Source organism: Falco cherrug, chromosome 3 (assembly GCF_023634085.1).
Source record: "Falco cherrug isolate bFalChe1 chromosome 3, bFalChe1.pri, whole genome shotgun sequence".
Taxonomy (NCBI): Eukaryota; Metazoa; Chordata; class Aves; order Falconiformes; family Falconidae; genus Falco; species Falco cherrug.
Genome location: NC_073699.1, coordinates 26,143,065 through 26,160,795, shown reverse-complemented (window position 1 = coordinate 26,160,795; position 17,731 = coordinate 26,143,065). Strand labels below are relative to the sequence as shown.

The 17,731-nt window shown below is 37.2% G+C and overlaps 1 protein-coding gene across 1 annotated transcript in view; it reads right to left on the bottom strand.

Annotated features, from left to right (window-relative positions):
- ANGPT1 (angiopoietin 1) overlaps positions 1-17,731 on the bottom strand; it is a 171,657-nt gene that overhangs the window by 87,096 nt on the left and 66,830 nt on the right. The window contains exons 2-3 of the mRNA XM_005431811.3: positions 7,370-7,525; positions 4,187-4,308 (exon numbers count right to left, since the gene is read on the bottom strand). Of these exons, the coding sequence (XP_005431868.1) occupies positions 4,187-4,308; positions 7,370-7,525 (278 nt within the window). The remainder of the gene's footprint in view (positions 1-4,186; positions 4,309-7,369; positions 7,526-17,731) is intronic.

Here is a 17,731-nt window from a genome sequence, read left to right as displayed (position 1 = left end):
TAAGGAAATATAAAAATATGTTTTCTCTTATTTATTAAGGCCAGTAAAGTAACTGGTCACTTAGCATCAGTAAGCTTATTTTTTATACCAGTGACAAGATAATTCCATTGAAATCACAAAAGTGAAGTGAAAATTCTGCATTTTTCTCTTTAGTACATGCAAAACATGAAAATAAAACTCATCAAACATACTGTGCTTCCTCATCTTTCACCAAGTCAGATGGAAATTCAGGAATCATTCTTGAGTCCTTGCCTTTCACAAAATGCAACAGCTCTTATACTGTAAAGTGTTAATCTAGTTTGATTTTCTGCAAATTCAAGTCGGATTTTCTGTTTAAATTTCACTTTTAATATTTATTGCTGGAAGACCCAGATTCCATTATCTTTTTCCTCATTTGTTTAATTTGAGTAAATAAAAAGTTATTTTCACACTTGCATATTGAAACAAATGGCACACAATAAGTTAAATGCAGATGGTATACTTTGAAAAAAAGGGGGGGCCTCAAAGGCACTTAATCAGGGAAATATTTCAATAATAAATCAAAATAGTTTTTAGCAAACTCTTGTGGGAGAAAAAATGGCAATGGAAGAAACCACCATTTACATTATAGTGGGTGGGAACCCACACAATTAAGTTATTTATGTCATGCAAGCACTCAATAGAAACATGATTCTGGGGCAAATGTGATTCTACTTATGCCATGGAATATCTTCCACTTCAGTGGGATAAAACGAAAAAAATTGGCCACTCTTTCCAGCAGAGGCAGGAAGTGAAGAGAAAGGCCAAGAACAGACATTTCTAGTCTAAAGAACATGGTTCCCTGTTTACATGCAGTGTTCATTTTGTTTAAGGGTAATATACAAGTTTTTGCAGTACATCAGCAATCATTTATTACTACTCTAAGATTTTGCATTACTTTCCTTCAAAATCCAGTTCTTTGAAAGTGATTAAGATCATTATTTTTATTTTATATAGAGGAAATTTTAGCACAGAGATTATTTCTTTCACAGAGAAAGAAATAATCTGCTCATGGTACAGCATCTGTTTTGATTATTTTCAAGATGGTATTAGTTTCTACACTCATTCCCACTCTGGTGTACACCTACTGCAAAAGAAAGGCCTTTTCCAAAGAAAGCTTGCAGTCCATGTAAGCAACATGGATAAAAGGAGTTTTCTCAATTATTTTATTGATATGAAATTGACGTGGAGAGGGATGAAACATTTTAACTGTAAGAAACAACAGAACATAGCCTGATGGGTATTCTGTAAGTATTGTTTAAAGTTAGGCAAGCTAAAATCATTGGCGTGTCCAGAAACCTAGTATCTGCTGAGATCACTGAGATTCGTCCTATAGGGAATTTGACACACACACATAATTGATTTCAGATTAGAACCTACAAGGCCAAGACCACACAGTTCTTTCTTAGGAGTAGATGATGATACAGGAGCCATTGACCCATATTATAGAGCAATCATAACACTGCCCTCTCCCTAATTTTATCACTCCCAAGAAGAGAGTAACAGAACATGGGCAGTGTATAGCTGGTTCTTACTTCTTTCCATGATGAAACTGAATATGTTTTTTCCTTTATCCACATACAACTATGCTTCTGAGAGAAACAATTGGGTACAGTGTGCTTTTTAACATACCCCTCCTTCTATTCTGAAAAACCAAGGCAGACCATTTTGTCATGTCACAGACCATTTCATCATAATGTCAGCCAAGTCAAAGGTCAACTGAAGTAAAACTTTGTTTACTGGATGAAGGCTTTACACCCTGACACATTGCTAAGATAAATAAAAAAATTCAGATTATTAAGTACTCAAGACTCACTGTCTTGAGTAGCCAATAAGATTTTGTTGCTAACAAGATTGCACAACATAAAAATGCAAGAAGTTATACTTAACTAATATTTGGGCTAATTCCAAACTGAAATAGTTTTGTAACATGTAGAATGAACTGCCTGCTGCACATGTCTACTCTCTCCATGGACTATGGGGAGAGCCCACATATGCAGTTTATGTGAGTTATTTAGTTTTGAGATAGCTGAAGTACAATTTAATCCCACACTAATTTATTCATCTTTCCAACTGGTCAAGGGATATCCCTGAAGTTCAAGAGTTTTCAATGTAATCCAGCTTCTCCAGAATAACATCTGCTGGAATTACTAGTTATAAACAGTTGTTAGATTGAATACATGAATTTGGTTTTCATAACCAGTAGCAATAAAGGAAAATTATTTGACCAGTTGACACATTGAGCAAACACGTTCCACTGTAACAATTATTTTTTGTCATTATCTGATTCTTTGCCTTCTTTTCCCAGAAGCTCCTTGCTAGATATGGTGTTAGTCTTCTTTATGTGTAACCATGGGCAAGGTCTTCACACCTCAGCTGCTGATTCCTGTCCGGCAGCGTGGGGGTCACACTGCCTTTTTTGGCAAAATGACTGATCTCAGTTTAACCAGTCCTCTAAAGTTTGTACAAGACACTTCAGTAACTACCTTGCTTTTAAAGCTTTTTGCCTTATTTCAAAATCAAATACAGATACAGGACATAGAGACCTTAGTCCCAGTCAGACTTACCTCACAGTTGTTCTTCCCAGAAGGAAACTGAGAGTGAAGTTATGGAGCGAAAGCACTCTCTGGCCTCCCTGCTTAAACCTGGCCATTGCAGAGGCAGAAATATGAGCCTTAGGTCTCCAAAAGGGCAGCCAGCTAAGAAAATGGCTTTACCCACTGTATCGAGTACAGGTGCCTAGGCGCCAGCAATGGGGGCTGTAGGGTGGCCTCTGTGAGGGGGCTGCCCTGGGCTGCACACAGCCGGTTCCAGCCGGCTCCAACATACCCGCCACAGGGCATGGCTGGGCCCCTCGGCCACAGTGGTGGTGCCTCGGTGATAAGAAAGGGTAAAACCACCATATGACCATGTGAGGAGTAAGGGAAAAAAGTTAAAGAAACAATGCTGCAGGCACTGAGGCTGGAGAAGCAGGAGGCGCCAGGGCAGCCATGCCCCTGCAGCCGGTGGGACAGGCCATGGCGGAGCAGGTATTTCCTGTGGAGGAGCCCTCGCTGGGGCAGGTGCACAAGGGAGCTGCAGCCTCTGTGGCTGCCCACATTAGAGCAATCATATCTTGAAGGACTGCAGCCCGTAGGAAAGAACCATGCTGGAGAAGGGAAAGAGCATGAGGAAGGAGAGGCAAAGCTGCATGAATGGACCACAACCCCCATTCCTCATCTCTCTGCACAGCTTGGGGCAGGGAGGAAGAAGAGTCAGGAGTGAAGCTGAACTAGGGAAGGAGAAGAGGTAGGGGGCACATGTTTTTGTTCTTATCTCTTATCTTCCTACACTGTTATTAATTGGCAATAAATAAGACTGTTTTGCCCATGATAGTAATTGATAAGTGATCTCCCTGTCTTTATCTCGACCACAAGCTTTTTCATCATATATTCTCCCCTTGTCCTGTTGATGTGGGGCAATAAGAGAGCAGCTGGGTGAGCACCTGGCAGCTAAACAAGGTCAACCTACCTCACGGGCTCTCTGAAGTATTGGATTGCTGCTTCCAGTGCCTTCGGGTACTGAGTCCCTGTGGCACAGAAAGGGACAACACTGGAACTTCTTGACTCTCATTTCAGTGCTTAAAAATTTATATGCTGATAAACAGTTTTTTCTTCAATTTCAACAGAAAACCCAAATGTTTACCCTTCACTTGTTCTTTAAATGGAGTGTGGCTTCAAGTGTGCTATATATGAGTCCAAAGGGAGAGATCGATCCTTCTACATGTTGGATCTTTAAAGCCATTAAAATTAGAAAGATGAGCTACTGAAGATTTTCTGTTTCTTACACATTTTAAGATAACTGATAATCTCGTAATTATTTTTATTTTTCTACTTGAAAGTGCTCATTTAAGTTATCCCTATGTTTTTCAGTAGCAGGAACGGTGTTCATGGGACTACATTGTCATGAAGTACTCTAAGATGTAAACTTACAGTGCACAGTACGGTGGTAAAAATCAACTTACATTAATCATACAGGAGCTAATATAGTGTAAAATCACTTCCTATCTCTTTTAGCCATTTCAGAAATATACTTTCTACCTACCATATTTGCTTCTTCCATTTCATCAGTTTCTTAGAACAAAGTATGCACAGACCACTTTGTGATGAGACCAGCTGCTCATTCTTACCTGTTTTTCTCATGAATTTTCAGGATTTCATGTGTTTGTTGTAGCAGCTGTTTTTCTAACTTGTACGTTGACAATGAATTTTCCAGTAGCTGAATTTCAAGTCTGGATGTTTGATTTAGCACCTTAAGGATAAATTAAAAACATTAATGTTTACATTGTCCTAGTTATGTTGTTATAGCAACATAATGCAACCATTTCATTCTGATTTGATGATTCATCAAAAATTGTTTCTAAATCCCTTTTTAACCTCCACTGTTCAGCTGGTACGGAAATGTGCTCAGTCAAGCTACACTGATATGTACCAGCTGATATTCTGGCACCCTGTTTACTGTGGAATAATACTAGGCCGGCACAAAAAGGAAAGGTGACTGCCAAATAAGCTTCATTTCAGCGGAAAGAACAAGAGGCATGCCTTAAACATGTATTCCTACAAAGCATGCTTAAACCAGAAGAGTGCAAGAATACTTGAACTGAAGCCAAAGTGTTGCATCCGCTATTTTGTAAATAGAGCTCCTACTTCAGCTTTCCCCTGAGTTCTCTCTTTTGCTGTGTTGGCAGAAGTCTGGTGTCTGCTTATGTTATCACTACTTCCACTTTTACACAGATTTTTAAGATGAAGGCTGTGATACTAAACATTGCTTTATGCAACTGTTTTTCACTTTAGTGGTGGTCTGTATCAATGCACAAGTATATCAGACTGAAAGAAGCCTTTTAGTTATATGAAAGAGAATAGATTCTAGCGAAAAAAATAGTTCAAAATTGGGAACTACAGAATGCTTTCAAGAATGAAAGCAATAATATTAATTAATATTAGTTGGTTTTGTTGGGAGATTTGTTAGGATTCATTACATAGAATCTGAAGGAGTAATCGTAAATTGCCTTTGTATATATGTGTGCACACAACAGCTGAGATGCAATCCATTCTGGAACTGAAAATTACGCCTTTTTAATGGAACCTATCAGACTTTTCTTGGAAGGACATTTATCAATATCATCATAGCATTCTATGATAACATTTTCTCATGCATACCTGATAGGAATTTGTTAGAGTATAAAGCTAAAAGAATAGCTCCCAAGGTCAACCCAGTGCCTTCTTTTTGTTTGAAATTGTTGACATTCACAGAGCAACTTGAGATGTCTCTTTTTAAGAGTACAGAGATTGAAAAAATTGGAAACTATCAGTGTGGAGCTGTTATTTCTTCAAGATGGATACATTTGGAAGTGCCAGGAGGCATCACCACACTTTCAGAAGGACCTAGCAGAAGTTGGATGTTGGCAAGGGGTAAGAAGACAGGAAAGCACCAACAGATTTCCAAAGAGGATACATCAGTGGAGCAGCCTACAAAATGTCATTAGAGCTTCAGATAGAGAAGAAAGCCTAAAAGGAATAGGTGAGATTTTGGATGGCTTGGGGATTGGGAATGGGTCAGTGAGATGTTAAGGAGGTGGAGGCTCTATTTCAGTACTTCAGACTCCTTGTTATTCTGGTATGAGTATTTCTTATTACAGGCATGAGATCCTGGCCTGCCTTTCTCCTCGTATCCTACAGAACCTCACCTCTTTGCCATGCAGCTGGCTACCTCCATCACTGCCAAGAGTAGTCTCTTTTCATTGTCTTGAGCCACCTGAACCACTCTTTCTGGATTGATGGTAAAGCTAGGGACTACAGGGACTTTCTCATACACTGAAAACAGGGAGATGGGAAATGCCATCACTGAGCTGAAAGAGCAAGTACTGGAACAAGGAAGAGCCATTCCCACTGATATCTTGAACATCCCTTAAATTCTTCAGCAATAGGTGTAGAAGGCAGAAGTAATCCACTGCACACAGTTGCCAATGATGCATCTACCTTGATGTGATTCCTCCATGGAAAAGTCAGATGGGGAAATGCACATTTTATCCCCTACCTGTTTAAAGGAGGAAACTCTGAATGAGTGCTCAACAGCTATACCTATCTGGGGGTTTTGGGATATAATAAGAGTTCCTACACCTCCTTTTTCTTTACTGAACTTATGATACTACAGTCTATAGGTCTTCACCTCTTATGTTTCCATTTAGATATTTTGTTGGCACTGAATTAAAGGTTTTCCACAACATTTTCATAAATTAATATACTATTTTTTAGAAACCATGGTCACTTGAAATCACCACATTTATAAGTGAATGTTGATCTGTTAACCAAGATGTAGAAAAAAAGGTACAGGGAACCCATGTAAGACTGTATCTGTCTTTCATAATTACTATTGTTTGTCAGTGTAACGTAATGTGATTATGTAAAAACTTGGTAATGATATTGTAAATGTAAAGTCATTAGAACAGAAAATATGATCTTTCTAGAAGTATATATGGTACTAGAAGAAACCAAATAAATGGAATACTTTAACTCCCCTGTTCTGAATGAACAGCAGATGCAGTGCATCCGGTAATACACCACAGGCTACAAAGATCAGGAGGGCTTTAGGAAAAGGAAAACAAATATGCATCTTATACTGATATAATAATACAAATAGCAAAAAATAGTACTATCTTTGCAATAAGCCCAATATGGAACTGCACTCTGTCTTCTGACACTGACAGTCTTGTCACTTCAATAACAACAGTGGTTTTAGTGCTAGGAATCATATGGGGATGGCTCTTTAAAGTCATGTGATGTTATACAACTTCACAGTAATAACAAATACAATACATGGTGTTTTATAAAGAAGTTGATGCTTGTCCCTCCCTTTTCACAGTTTAAAAGCTGCAGACATCCACTACAATAGCTGGAAACATCTTGCAGAAAATAAAATTTCTTGTAATAGCAAAGAGGCAAAAAGCAATAGAGATCAAAGGCTTTGTTTTAGCCTGAAACTCATTATTTAGCTTGACACTTGTATCATTCACAGTTGGTAGCTGGGCTGTTTATTTGAAGTCAAATGCTGATTCAGTTCCTGGACAGTCCTGTCTGCCTTACACACACAGAGCTAAATATACTAACCAAACGAAATCAAAAGAAAGGCACATAACAAGGGTCAGTCATCACCACTGTTGGTACCGAGAAACAGAGTGTGTATGTTTCTTGGAGCTCTGTGTTGAAATGCTTTGTGTGGTTATGCATTAGAAAAGAAAGGGGTATGGATGGGAAAAGGATGGGAAAAGTTCTCTGCAATTAACAGCTTTTAGAAAACCACTCTGAGAGCATACCTGGGTTTCAACATCCGTGAGTTTTCTTGTCTGCTCTGCTGTCTGGCTGAGAAGGCTGGTCCCTATCTCGAGCATGGTGGCGGTGTGGTTCTGAACAGCATTCTGCTGCAGCTGCACCATCTCTGATTTCATGTTTTCCACAATGTAGTTCTCAAGCTGTAAAAGAGAAGAGACTGTAGCTGTTGTATTTTCACCTGTTTAGGCATTCTGGTGACATAAGGGTGCAAAGCTGATATTCTTGCCAAAAGGGGAAATCTCAACATTTTCAGAGGGAGCCCAAATCTCAGTTGACCCTGGATTATTGAGGTAGGGATCTGACTGTCTGGGTAGCCCCTTCTAGTCACAAAGTCCCAAAGTTTTTCCAAGTATTAGAGCCTGCTGGCATGAGCAGGCCCTACCTGCCACCATCTGTGTCAAGGTTGCAGTGAGCATTTGCAGTAGAGGTGTCATGACAGCTCCTAAATGAACCCCTAAAAGAACAAACTACATCACAGGGAAATGCTAGGTTCTACTTATACATCATAACTTATGTGTGAGTCCTTCATGGAAGAGATCCTACCACGTACTTACTACCTCCCCTGGATTGCTCCTATCTCACAGTATTCAGCAATATGATTTTTCACTAGGTTAGATCCCCACAAAAGGTTTCACAAACTCAGCAATGAACATGGCTTAGTTTAGTTGTGACAAAAATGTATAAAGGAATGGAGACATTGTCATGGCAATAGAAGAAGGAAGTTGTTGACCAAAAAAACACAGAAAGTTTTGCTCCTTTTTGGTTTTTTGTTGTCCTGATGTTGTTGCCTTGCATTTGCAGTCTGTTGAACAGAATATTAATTAGAACCCTTTAAATAAACTGGGCACCCCAGAGAAAGGGGCACTTTTTGTTCTGGTTTATTTTAGTTAACGTAAGCAGGGTCATTCCTTTCTAGCTACCTAGATCCTCACCCTGCCACAGCAGACCAAAGACCCAGGACCATTTAAAATCTAATGAGACAGTTTCTTACTTATACAAGCATTGCTTTGGCATCTTGCTTTATGTGCTCCATAAAGTATTAACATGAAGAAAGGTGACACAGAACATTGTTTTCAATAGCTTCCACTGAAATCAACTGTAATCCAGCCAATTTACACCCAGTGAAGTTTTGGTCCTCAGTTTCATTTTGTGGCCAATCATGTTTTTTATGGTTACCCGATTGCAGACATAAGCAACCACTGTTTTACCTAATAATTTTAATCACATTGGACCTGCTTCTGCTGCAGTAAACATGTTTCATTGTGAAAGGTAAGCTGCACAGCTAAATAGTAAGAACCAGATGGTGCTGATTTAAAGACTGAAGAAAGGAGTAGGAGTCAGGTATACAGTGTGATCAATAAGAAGGGCTGCTTTCATTTTATCTATAAGTATACCAGTGCTTATGGGTAACTACTGTTAGATGTTCTGATGAGCTGCATCAGCTGAACTCACAAAAGATTTATTACAAATTTGGTCACTTATGTGTACCTCCTACTAGTTTTATGAACATTTTAACAGAGAAGGGACACTGCCACAATGTAGAATATTTTCTGCATAAGACAGTTGTTGGTGTTTTGTGTTTAGCCCAGTTTGGAGAAACACTTAATATCCATGATGGTCAAACCCAAAGTGGATGTCCTAGTTTCAGACAACAAAAACATTTGCTTGAATTGCCAGGTAACCACTCTGGACTGAAAACCTGCAGAGTGTTTTAAGTGGTGAGGAAAATTTATTGTTGAATAGTCTGAGAAGTTTTAAAGTGAAATTTAACAGCCAAGGAAAACTGTATTGCAAAACATTGTCTGCAATGGATGGCACCATTTTCCACTCCCAGTGTAAGTTTACTGCTCTGTTTTAGTTTATTACTGTAAGATAAGTGTTACAGATATTAACCTAGTTCAAGGGAGACTTTACTGATCCATCACATTTCTACACCATGCTTTTATGTTCAGAAGCATTTTGCCTGTATATCTCTTTCATATCAGACAATGTGTTTTTAGCCACTCTACTTCAGGCGGTTTTCTAAACACTAATATTTTTTTCCTCAAAAACTATGATTTGGTTGCAAATAAACCCTATGAAAGAACCCCACAAACTGTACGGTTGTTCTTTTCCATATTCTGGTCCAGATATTGGAACACCTAAGCAAGAAGTTCAAATTTCTCCCACAGCTTTCACCTCCTAATGAAACACAGGGCTCTCATGTCATGGTACTGCCTGTGATGAGGTACCAACACATAAATTTTGTCACATCCAATGTCTTTTGTTTCCAGATAGGACCATAGCATGGCTGTGGTGTGGCTGTACAGTGTTTGATTTGTTAGTCAGCAGGTTTCTGAAACTGCCTTGCTGTACATGGGCCAAGAGGTACATGTGAGTAATGGATGTCTGGGAAAACCCATGCAAAATATGGTAGCTACACTTACTACACATCAGAAATCAGATATTTTCACACATCAATAAAAAGAAACACAGGTAGGGATATAAATGTAAAAAACCCCAAATAATATAATTAATTTCTAACCAACTTTTTACCTGTTATTTTTCTCACATTATAGAAAGGATTGCATTTGAAGTATCAAATTGCATCTGTGTGGAGCTACAGCAGGTTTTGACTAGCAAGAACACAGGCACAGATTGAGGCATATTGGATAACTTGTATTTTTAATTACTGTAGCCTAAAGCATTCCCCATGGTATCCAGTCTTGGGCAATTACCCTTGGTTAGTCACCCCTAAAACAGCCTCTGGTTGAATCTGAGACTGACTCATTATAACAACAAAGCTGATTTTCCTGTTTCAGAATCACTCATTAAATGCTTTTGTAATTATTTGGTGTCCAGTACACTGCCACGATGGTTTCTGTGAGCACATCTCAGGAGTATCAGGAATTATTCATTCAGGCAAAGGAGGGTAGAGCAAGAGCTGATATAATGTAGAGGTTATGTTACATTAATTCCCTTTCCTTCCTTCACCCACTTCTTTTAGTTTGCACAGTAGTTTTATTGGTTGCAATACTGGCCTTGCTAAAATCAATGGCAAAATTTCCTTTTACTTCAATAAGCAAAGACTTCACATAGTATTTTTATTGCAGGAAACTAAAATTTACCAGGTTCATTATGACCAAGCACTGAGTTTTATCTGAAGCCTTCCCTTTTTTGGAGGCATTGTATTAAGTGTACTGAACCTTAGAATGAGCTTTCTTTGTGGTTAGTTGAGAGGAATAGCATCTATTTAACAGGTGATAAAAGGATCTTTGCAGGGTGGCCTCACAGAAAATGTGACACATGGAAACCTATTCATGGAGGTAAACTCAAGAACATTTAGGCATTTAAGCAATTTCTTAGCACCCCTTCACCCTATAATTAAGTTAAAATCAATCTTTCCAGAGACTCTGCTTTAAAGAGTAAATCCATAATGCCTGATGAAATACTTTTTTCAGTGAATCCACTTTATGTTTGGATTTTCAAATCTTTCTATTACTGTTTCTTCTTATTTCAGTTACTTTTTGTTGCAAAAGTGAAACAGAGAATACTTTTCTGTATTCTGTTCCCCCCCATCCCACCCCTCCCACTATATGGCTTTCTATAGTACATGGATGTCTTTGTTATTAATTTGACTGCATCTGCTTTTGGTAAGACTCATTGCATTGGACAGGAGTTTTCAGAATTACTGGTGGGAGCATAATACTGTTATAACATTCTCAGAAATAAAACTGTCAGAAGGTTCAGTGTTATTGTTTAATAAACATTCCAGAGGATTATGCATTAAAAGTATCTACTTCTTTCTGGACAATGTTTATTGAATAATCTTCATAGAAACCACCCAAACACTAACAGAACTATTAAAATGGAAACTGTAACTTAGGGTCTAAGTAAATGATAATGGTTTGTGGCAGATGGCTTATAAATAAAGTAAGAGCTTTTTCTTTTACTTTGATCAAGTAATGTTGGTCCCATGTAATTATGTTAAGGGATGCTATGATGCCCAGATGACATTAGGTTTTTATACAGTGCCTTAGAACAAGAATGCAAGTTAAATACTACTATCCTTCTCCTACCATATATTGCACATCTTTTGGAATAATGGAAAGACAATGGACCAGTGATATTTTTGAAGAACTTTTTTGTCTTGTCTTGTCTTGTTTGGCATACTTAAAGGTGTACCAGTAATACTACACTACAACAACCAATGAAAGGTCAGTTCTTCCTTCTTTGGGTTTCTGTACAAAGGCAGGTCACACCTCCCCATACCAACAAACTGCGTGGCAAGTCAGATATAAAAGTGACATTTGATGTAATTTGTATTTTATAAAGATATAAACAGCCTTAGTGTGAATAAGCTGGAAGAAGTTGAAATATATGGAATACCATAGCATTTCTTTGACTTTTGTAGAAGCAGAAAGGGCTTAAGGACTTTATCACCAAGAAAAGAAATTTTATTTGTGCATTGAAAAAAACAATATATATTTAAAAAAAATATCAACTACTACAAACTATTTGCCAATGAGAAAAAATTCATAAAGCAAGAAATTTGCAATGATGCAGCTGTCTCATATTACAGATCCAAGGAGTAGAAACCAGCCAGAATATATCTTTCCACTATTTCTGACAATATGAGATCAGTGGAAATCAAGGAAAAAAGAACATGGATGGCATATAAAGGCAATGAATAATGCTCAAATAATGAATAATGCTTACAACTACCTGAAAAGAGGTTGTAGACAGGTGGGGGTAGTCTTAATAAGTGACAGGACAAGAGGAAATGGACTCAAATTGCGCCAGTGGAGATTTAGATTGGATAGTAGCAAAATTTTCTTTACTGAAACAGTGATCAAGCATTGCAACAGGCTGCCCAGGGAAGTGGTTGAGTCACCATCCTTGGAAGTGTTTAAAAAACATGTAGATGTGGTGCTTAGGGACATAGTTTATTGGTGTAGTAGGAAGTGCCATGTTAGTAGTTGGACTTGATGGTCTTAAAGGTCTCTTCTGACTTAAATGATTCTATGGTTGCAACCATCCAGCCAATTCCTTATCCACTGAGTGGTCCACCCACCAAATCCATGTCTGTCCAGTTTAGAGACAAGGATGTTGTGCAGGAGAGTTTCAAAAGCTTTACACAAGTCCATATAGATGTCAGTGTCTCTTCTCTCATCCATCAATGCTGCATCCCCATCATAGAAGGCCACAAAATTTGTCAGACATGATTTGCCCTTAGTGAAGCCATGTTGTCTGTCACCAGTCACCTCATTCCAATTGTTCCAAATTCATCAAAGATGCTTTCTGTTAAATCCTTGAATCCTTGAACGCCTGCATCTTTGGCATTTCATATGTTTACTCTCTGGCTATAAAGTATAATTAATAAACAATTAAATTGTCATCAGGAAAAACAGATGGTTGAGTATGTTTAATTTATAGCCCACATTACATATACATATATAAAAACTGTGAACATACTCATATATATGGAGGCTCACAGATACAAAAAACTGTTACTTGTTTCTTTAGCATGTGACCAGTGAAACCACAGCTGCATTCTCAGCACAGAGCAACCAAACCCTGTTTGATTCAGCTCCAGCTGACTGATACTGAGATTTCTAATCTAGGTGACTTCCAATATACTGATGATACTTGTTCTTATGGTGGTTGAACTTGGTTTTATGACAACTTCTAGTTAAATAACAGTTTGCTATGAATGTAGAAGAATCTTTCAGCTAGTTGAAAGAAATAATAAAGAAGAAACCAACAGGCTTTCTTCTTCAGATAAAGAAAAAGATGACCAGACATGCTTTTATCAGAACAAATCTGGGAATCAGGGGTAACAAGTGTAAGAGATTATTCCGAAACACATGAGGTCATCTTTCTGCTGCATTCACCTTCAGTACAGTATCTACAGGAGTTGTGTTTCTAGTTCTGAACATTGCAGTTCAATAAAGATGTACATTATTTTGGTAGAGTGTATGGAAATCAAAAAGCAGTCATAAATCTATAAAATTGAAAGACTATGGAAAGTTTAGCTTAATAGGAAGGCTAAAAAGAAAATAAGTGACTAGGAGGACATAAAACTGCAAAGAGAAAGAAAATAATGTTTTCCACATCCATGAAGCCACAGTAAGTGAAGTCTAGCTTTTACAGTTAGGGGAAAAGTTTTCTAACAGTACAGGTAATAAAATACTAGTAGGGATTCTGTGGGAAAACTGTGAAAACTCCATCGCTGGGGGTCTTAAAAGAATACTTTAGGTAAAGAGCAGACAGACTAAATGGTATTTTATAGTTCTTTCTAGTTCTATTTTTTCATTCTTCTAAGGTTTTTTATTACTTTACTTCAGGACCTAATCTCACAGGATCAATATTTGGAATCAAATCTATAGTAAAAACTCCACTGAACTGAGAAGAGGTTTGGAAAACTCATCTCCTAATAAAACTTTTAGAAGGAAGCCAATAAAAGAATTAAACCCACAACAATGAAAAAAAGAATCCACATGTAGTGATGTAAACAAGAGAAACTGTTCTACATACACCAAATCAGCAAAATAAGGGAAGTCCTGAGGATCTTTCTGAATGTATGAATATACCTCATTAGGGACGCAGTCTGAAGAACCATCTGAGAAACTTATGTGAACCAGCTCTGCAATTATAAAATGGTAGCACTCCAGTTACTTCTATTAGGCCACCTTAGAAAATACAGTCTCTGAAAATCAATCAATTTGTGGATATTCAAGCTTGTGTCAGTGGTGGCTTGGCATCTGTACCACATTGTGTTACACAGTGAAGTACTTAAAATGTAATAGACAGTAATAGATAATTGCAGGGGAAGAATACACTGTATGACATCCCACTGGAATCTTGGGAAAATGGAACAAAAGTATTTTTATTAAGCACTGTACTTTAATATGAATACAAATAGTCCTTGCTACACTGGTCAAGACAAGATATGGGGAATACAGAGTTCTTTGTTTCAAGATACCAAGACTTTCCCAGTTAAGTTTACCCAGAAGCATAATATTCAATACATGGGTAATTTATGGGAGCAAGAAGGCTGAGTTTCATTTCCTCATGAAGTATCTGGAATATCAGAGTGTATTGACTTAGGCCAAGTATTGATTGTACTGGCCTGATAATTCAATCTGAGCTTTCTAGTAAAACATCTTCAAGAAATCTTTCCAATTTGTTTTCAAAGTTTTATATGACTCTAAAAGCTTGCCCACTTCTAGACTAAAACCCAAAAATCTTTATAAATGAAATTTATTTGTCATTTCGAATGTCATTAATTACGTATTACAAAAGCATACAAAACAGTGTAAGACTCAAATTACTTTTGTATGACTATTAGATCTCTCTCAGTTTTTTAACCTTAAGGGCTTAATAAAGTCAATAAGCAGCATAACTGTGAATCACATCAAATGTGATAAAATAGTCCCACAAGGAAGCTACTTATAACAAGTAAATCTTAACAATATGTTCTCATTTTCTACTGATTAGTAATATTTCTGGTTCAAAGAATTACCCAGTTTAATGTTAACCTTTACAAATTTTATTACAACATGAACTGTACTTTTCTTTCTTGATCTAACTTTCCAAACCACTTAATTCTATAAACTAAATTCATTTGATTATACAGTTGACTGCAAGCGTGAACTATCCCAAATATACACTGAAGGGGAAGGCATAATTGTATAAAAGGCAACATCTGCAATCTTACCCTAAACAAATTAGCATCTGCAGGGATTTAAAAAACTATATTTTTCTATTAAAGTGTGGAAATAAATAATTTTCTTTGGCAAAGATACTTTTGGTGAGGAGTACTTTTCAGAATGACTGATTTTGGAACAACGTCTATGTAGAAGAATATTCAGACACCTTATGGCTCCTTCCTGGAGGATGGACATAAGACTTAAAATCAAAATTAGTTCCACTGAAATATCTCCTCACTATATTGCATATGGTTTTTGAAAAATGTCATCTTAAACTGCATAAATAGTTCTGTTTACTATATCTATACTTATAGCTTTTATCTAAACTTTCAGTGAACCTGGGAATCTTTAGTATAGTTTGGAATCTCTATATAACTTTTTATTTGTGTTATAGGAGGTAACATGATGTTTTAACATTGTATTACTTAATCTGTTTTTAATTCTGCTTGGTTTCTTACACTCATCATTATGACATGAGTATATTATTGGCATTCTGTGTATGAAAACACTTTTTCCAAGAAAGGTTGTGAAATTAAGACTCAATTGCCTTATGTTCTAGTCTTTCCACAAATTTCTTCTTTCTGTAGTGCCTTATATAAATAGCACAGAAGGGGAATATCTTTATTCATTGCCATAAGCTCTGCATTCAGCTGTTAGTTTCTCTGTCTTAGGTCCTCCCTGATGAAGAAATCACAAATCTTTTTTACTACCATTTTGTCTATCTTTCTTGTGTAGGTTGCTACTTCCTTGGCAATTACCATTCTGCTTTTCATCAGCACATGATATAGTCTCATAGTCAGCTAAAGACCCAGGACATTATATTATGATAGTGAGTGCCAATAATCCACAGGCTTAGTTTGTAGATGCAGTGAAACCACTGAAAGTATGCAAGTTCAGTACATGTGGGGTTACAGGAATGCAAGGGCATCCCCTGGGCCATGAAAAACTTCCCCACTGTTCCAGGCAACTACTTATTTTTACCTTCAACTCAGATAGATCCACAAAATATCCACTCCCTGCATCCCACTAGTCTTAAAACACTCAGCGGAACTCATGATCTGCGCCCTATGTATTCACATCCTCTCTGTGTGTGCTTCTATCATAAATAACCTAGCAGTGAGGAAAACTGAAAGTGATCTCGTATCTTTTGCTAGATGACACAGAATAATGCAAGCTTCCTAAAGTTTCAGTGTTACCAGAAATGTAAATCTTACTGTGTGCTCCCTGTCTGTGATGCCTTTGATGTTTCACAGGCAGCTGGTAATGACTGAACCATGGTAGGGTTTTGCCTTCTCCAAAACCAGATGAAATGCAGGGCTAGTGATCCTTATGGCTGTGATTAGTGTTTGTGCAGTTAACTACCTCAAAACACAGCGAAACGTGGAAGCAGAACATATCTGCAGTGACAGTATGGTTCATGGTCTGCTTGAGGGCAGAGCATGCTGCTACCAACTTCTGACTCTCAGTGACGCCTTTGACAAGCTGGAGCATCTGAGCAGCCAAGGTGTTCATAAGCAGATGTGATGTCTCACCTCAGCATGTCTTATTTAGTGAAAACAGTTTAAAAGAATCCTATGTACACTACACAGTATGGTAATATTCTAATCAAGAGCCCTGTTCTTTTATCCTCTTTTCCCTTAACTAATAATGGCAAATATATATTTTATTTTGCTTTATGTCTTGTGTTCAGTATTCGGCTTCAACACTATGGTTCCATTTTATATTGAAGACTGATGTTCTTGTCCATTGGTACCTAATATGGTGAAGAGCAAAGCTTCTATTTGTTGTAAAATCCATTCCTCTGCAGAACCCAGGGATGTAGAAGCCTGAAATCTGCTGAACTACTTCAGTCTACCAGGGATTAATATCTAGACAAGGGTTTATATACTCTCACACACAGTATTTATGTGCATAGATTTACATGAATGTATACATAATAACTCCTTTAAATTATGGGTTATAATATAGGTAGACAGCAATATTCATTTGTGTCCTATAAAGTTTGGTTATATTTATGGTTCTTAACTTTTATTACAATAATCTGGGCACAAGCAGTTTAATGATAGATGTTCTGGATACATGACAATGTTTACCTTAATTTTACTACAGACATTAAAAAATGATATCGATACATCTCTGCTGGAGTAACTTTATAATTTGAAGGTACAAATAAATGAAATTTCCAGAAATATATAGCAATAAGCTGAGAACTTCAGTTTCCCACAGTACTATAAACAAGTTAACTACTAATACAAATCCTAACACCTTTTCTTTCCATTCTTGAAATTCTATATATACTCATTAACCTCTTAAGTGCCTCCAGACATACCTATAATTTTCAGCATTATGGTGCATGTGTAACTCTACGTACTGGGGAGATGGTCCTGCCAAACTATGCGCAGACCCAGAAAGTTCGGTTTCTTCCTGTGCTAATGGATCTGATTGCTTTAATACATGTCAAACAGTGAATTAAAACACATAAACAAAAGTGTTGCCAAATATTCCCTTCCAATAATTATTAAAATGAGAAACATACTTAGAAATCTCGGACTGAAACTCACATATTCAATACACATGTACTTATATTTACATATGCACATACATGTATGTAATATAAAATAATGATGAGTTCATTCCACTAAACAGATTATAAAC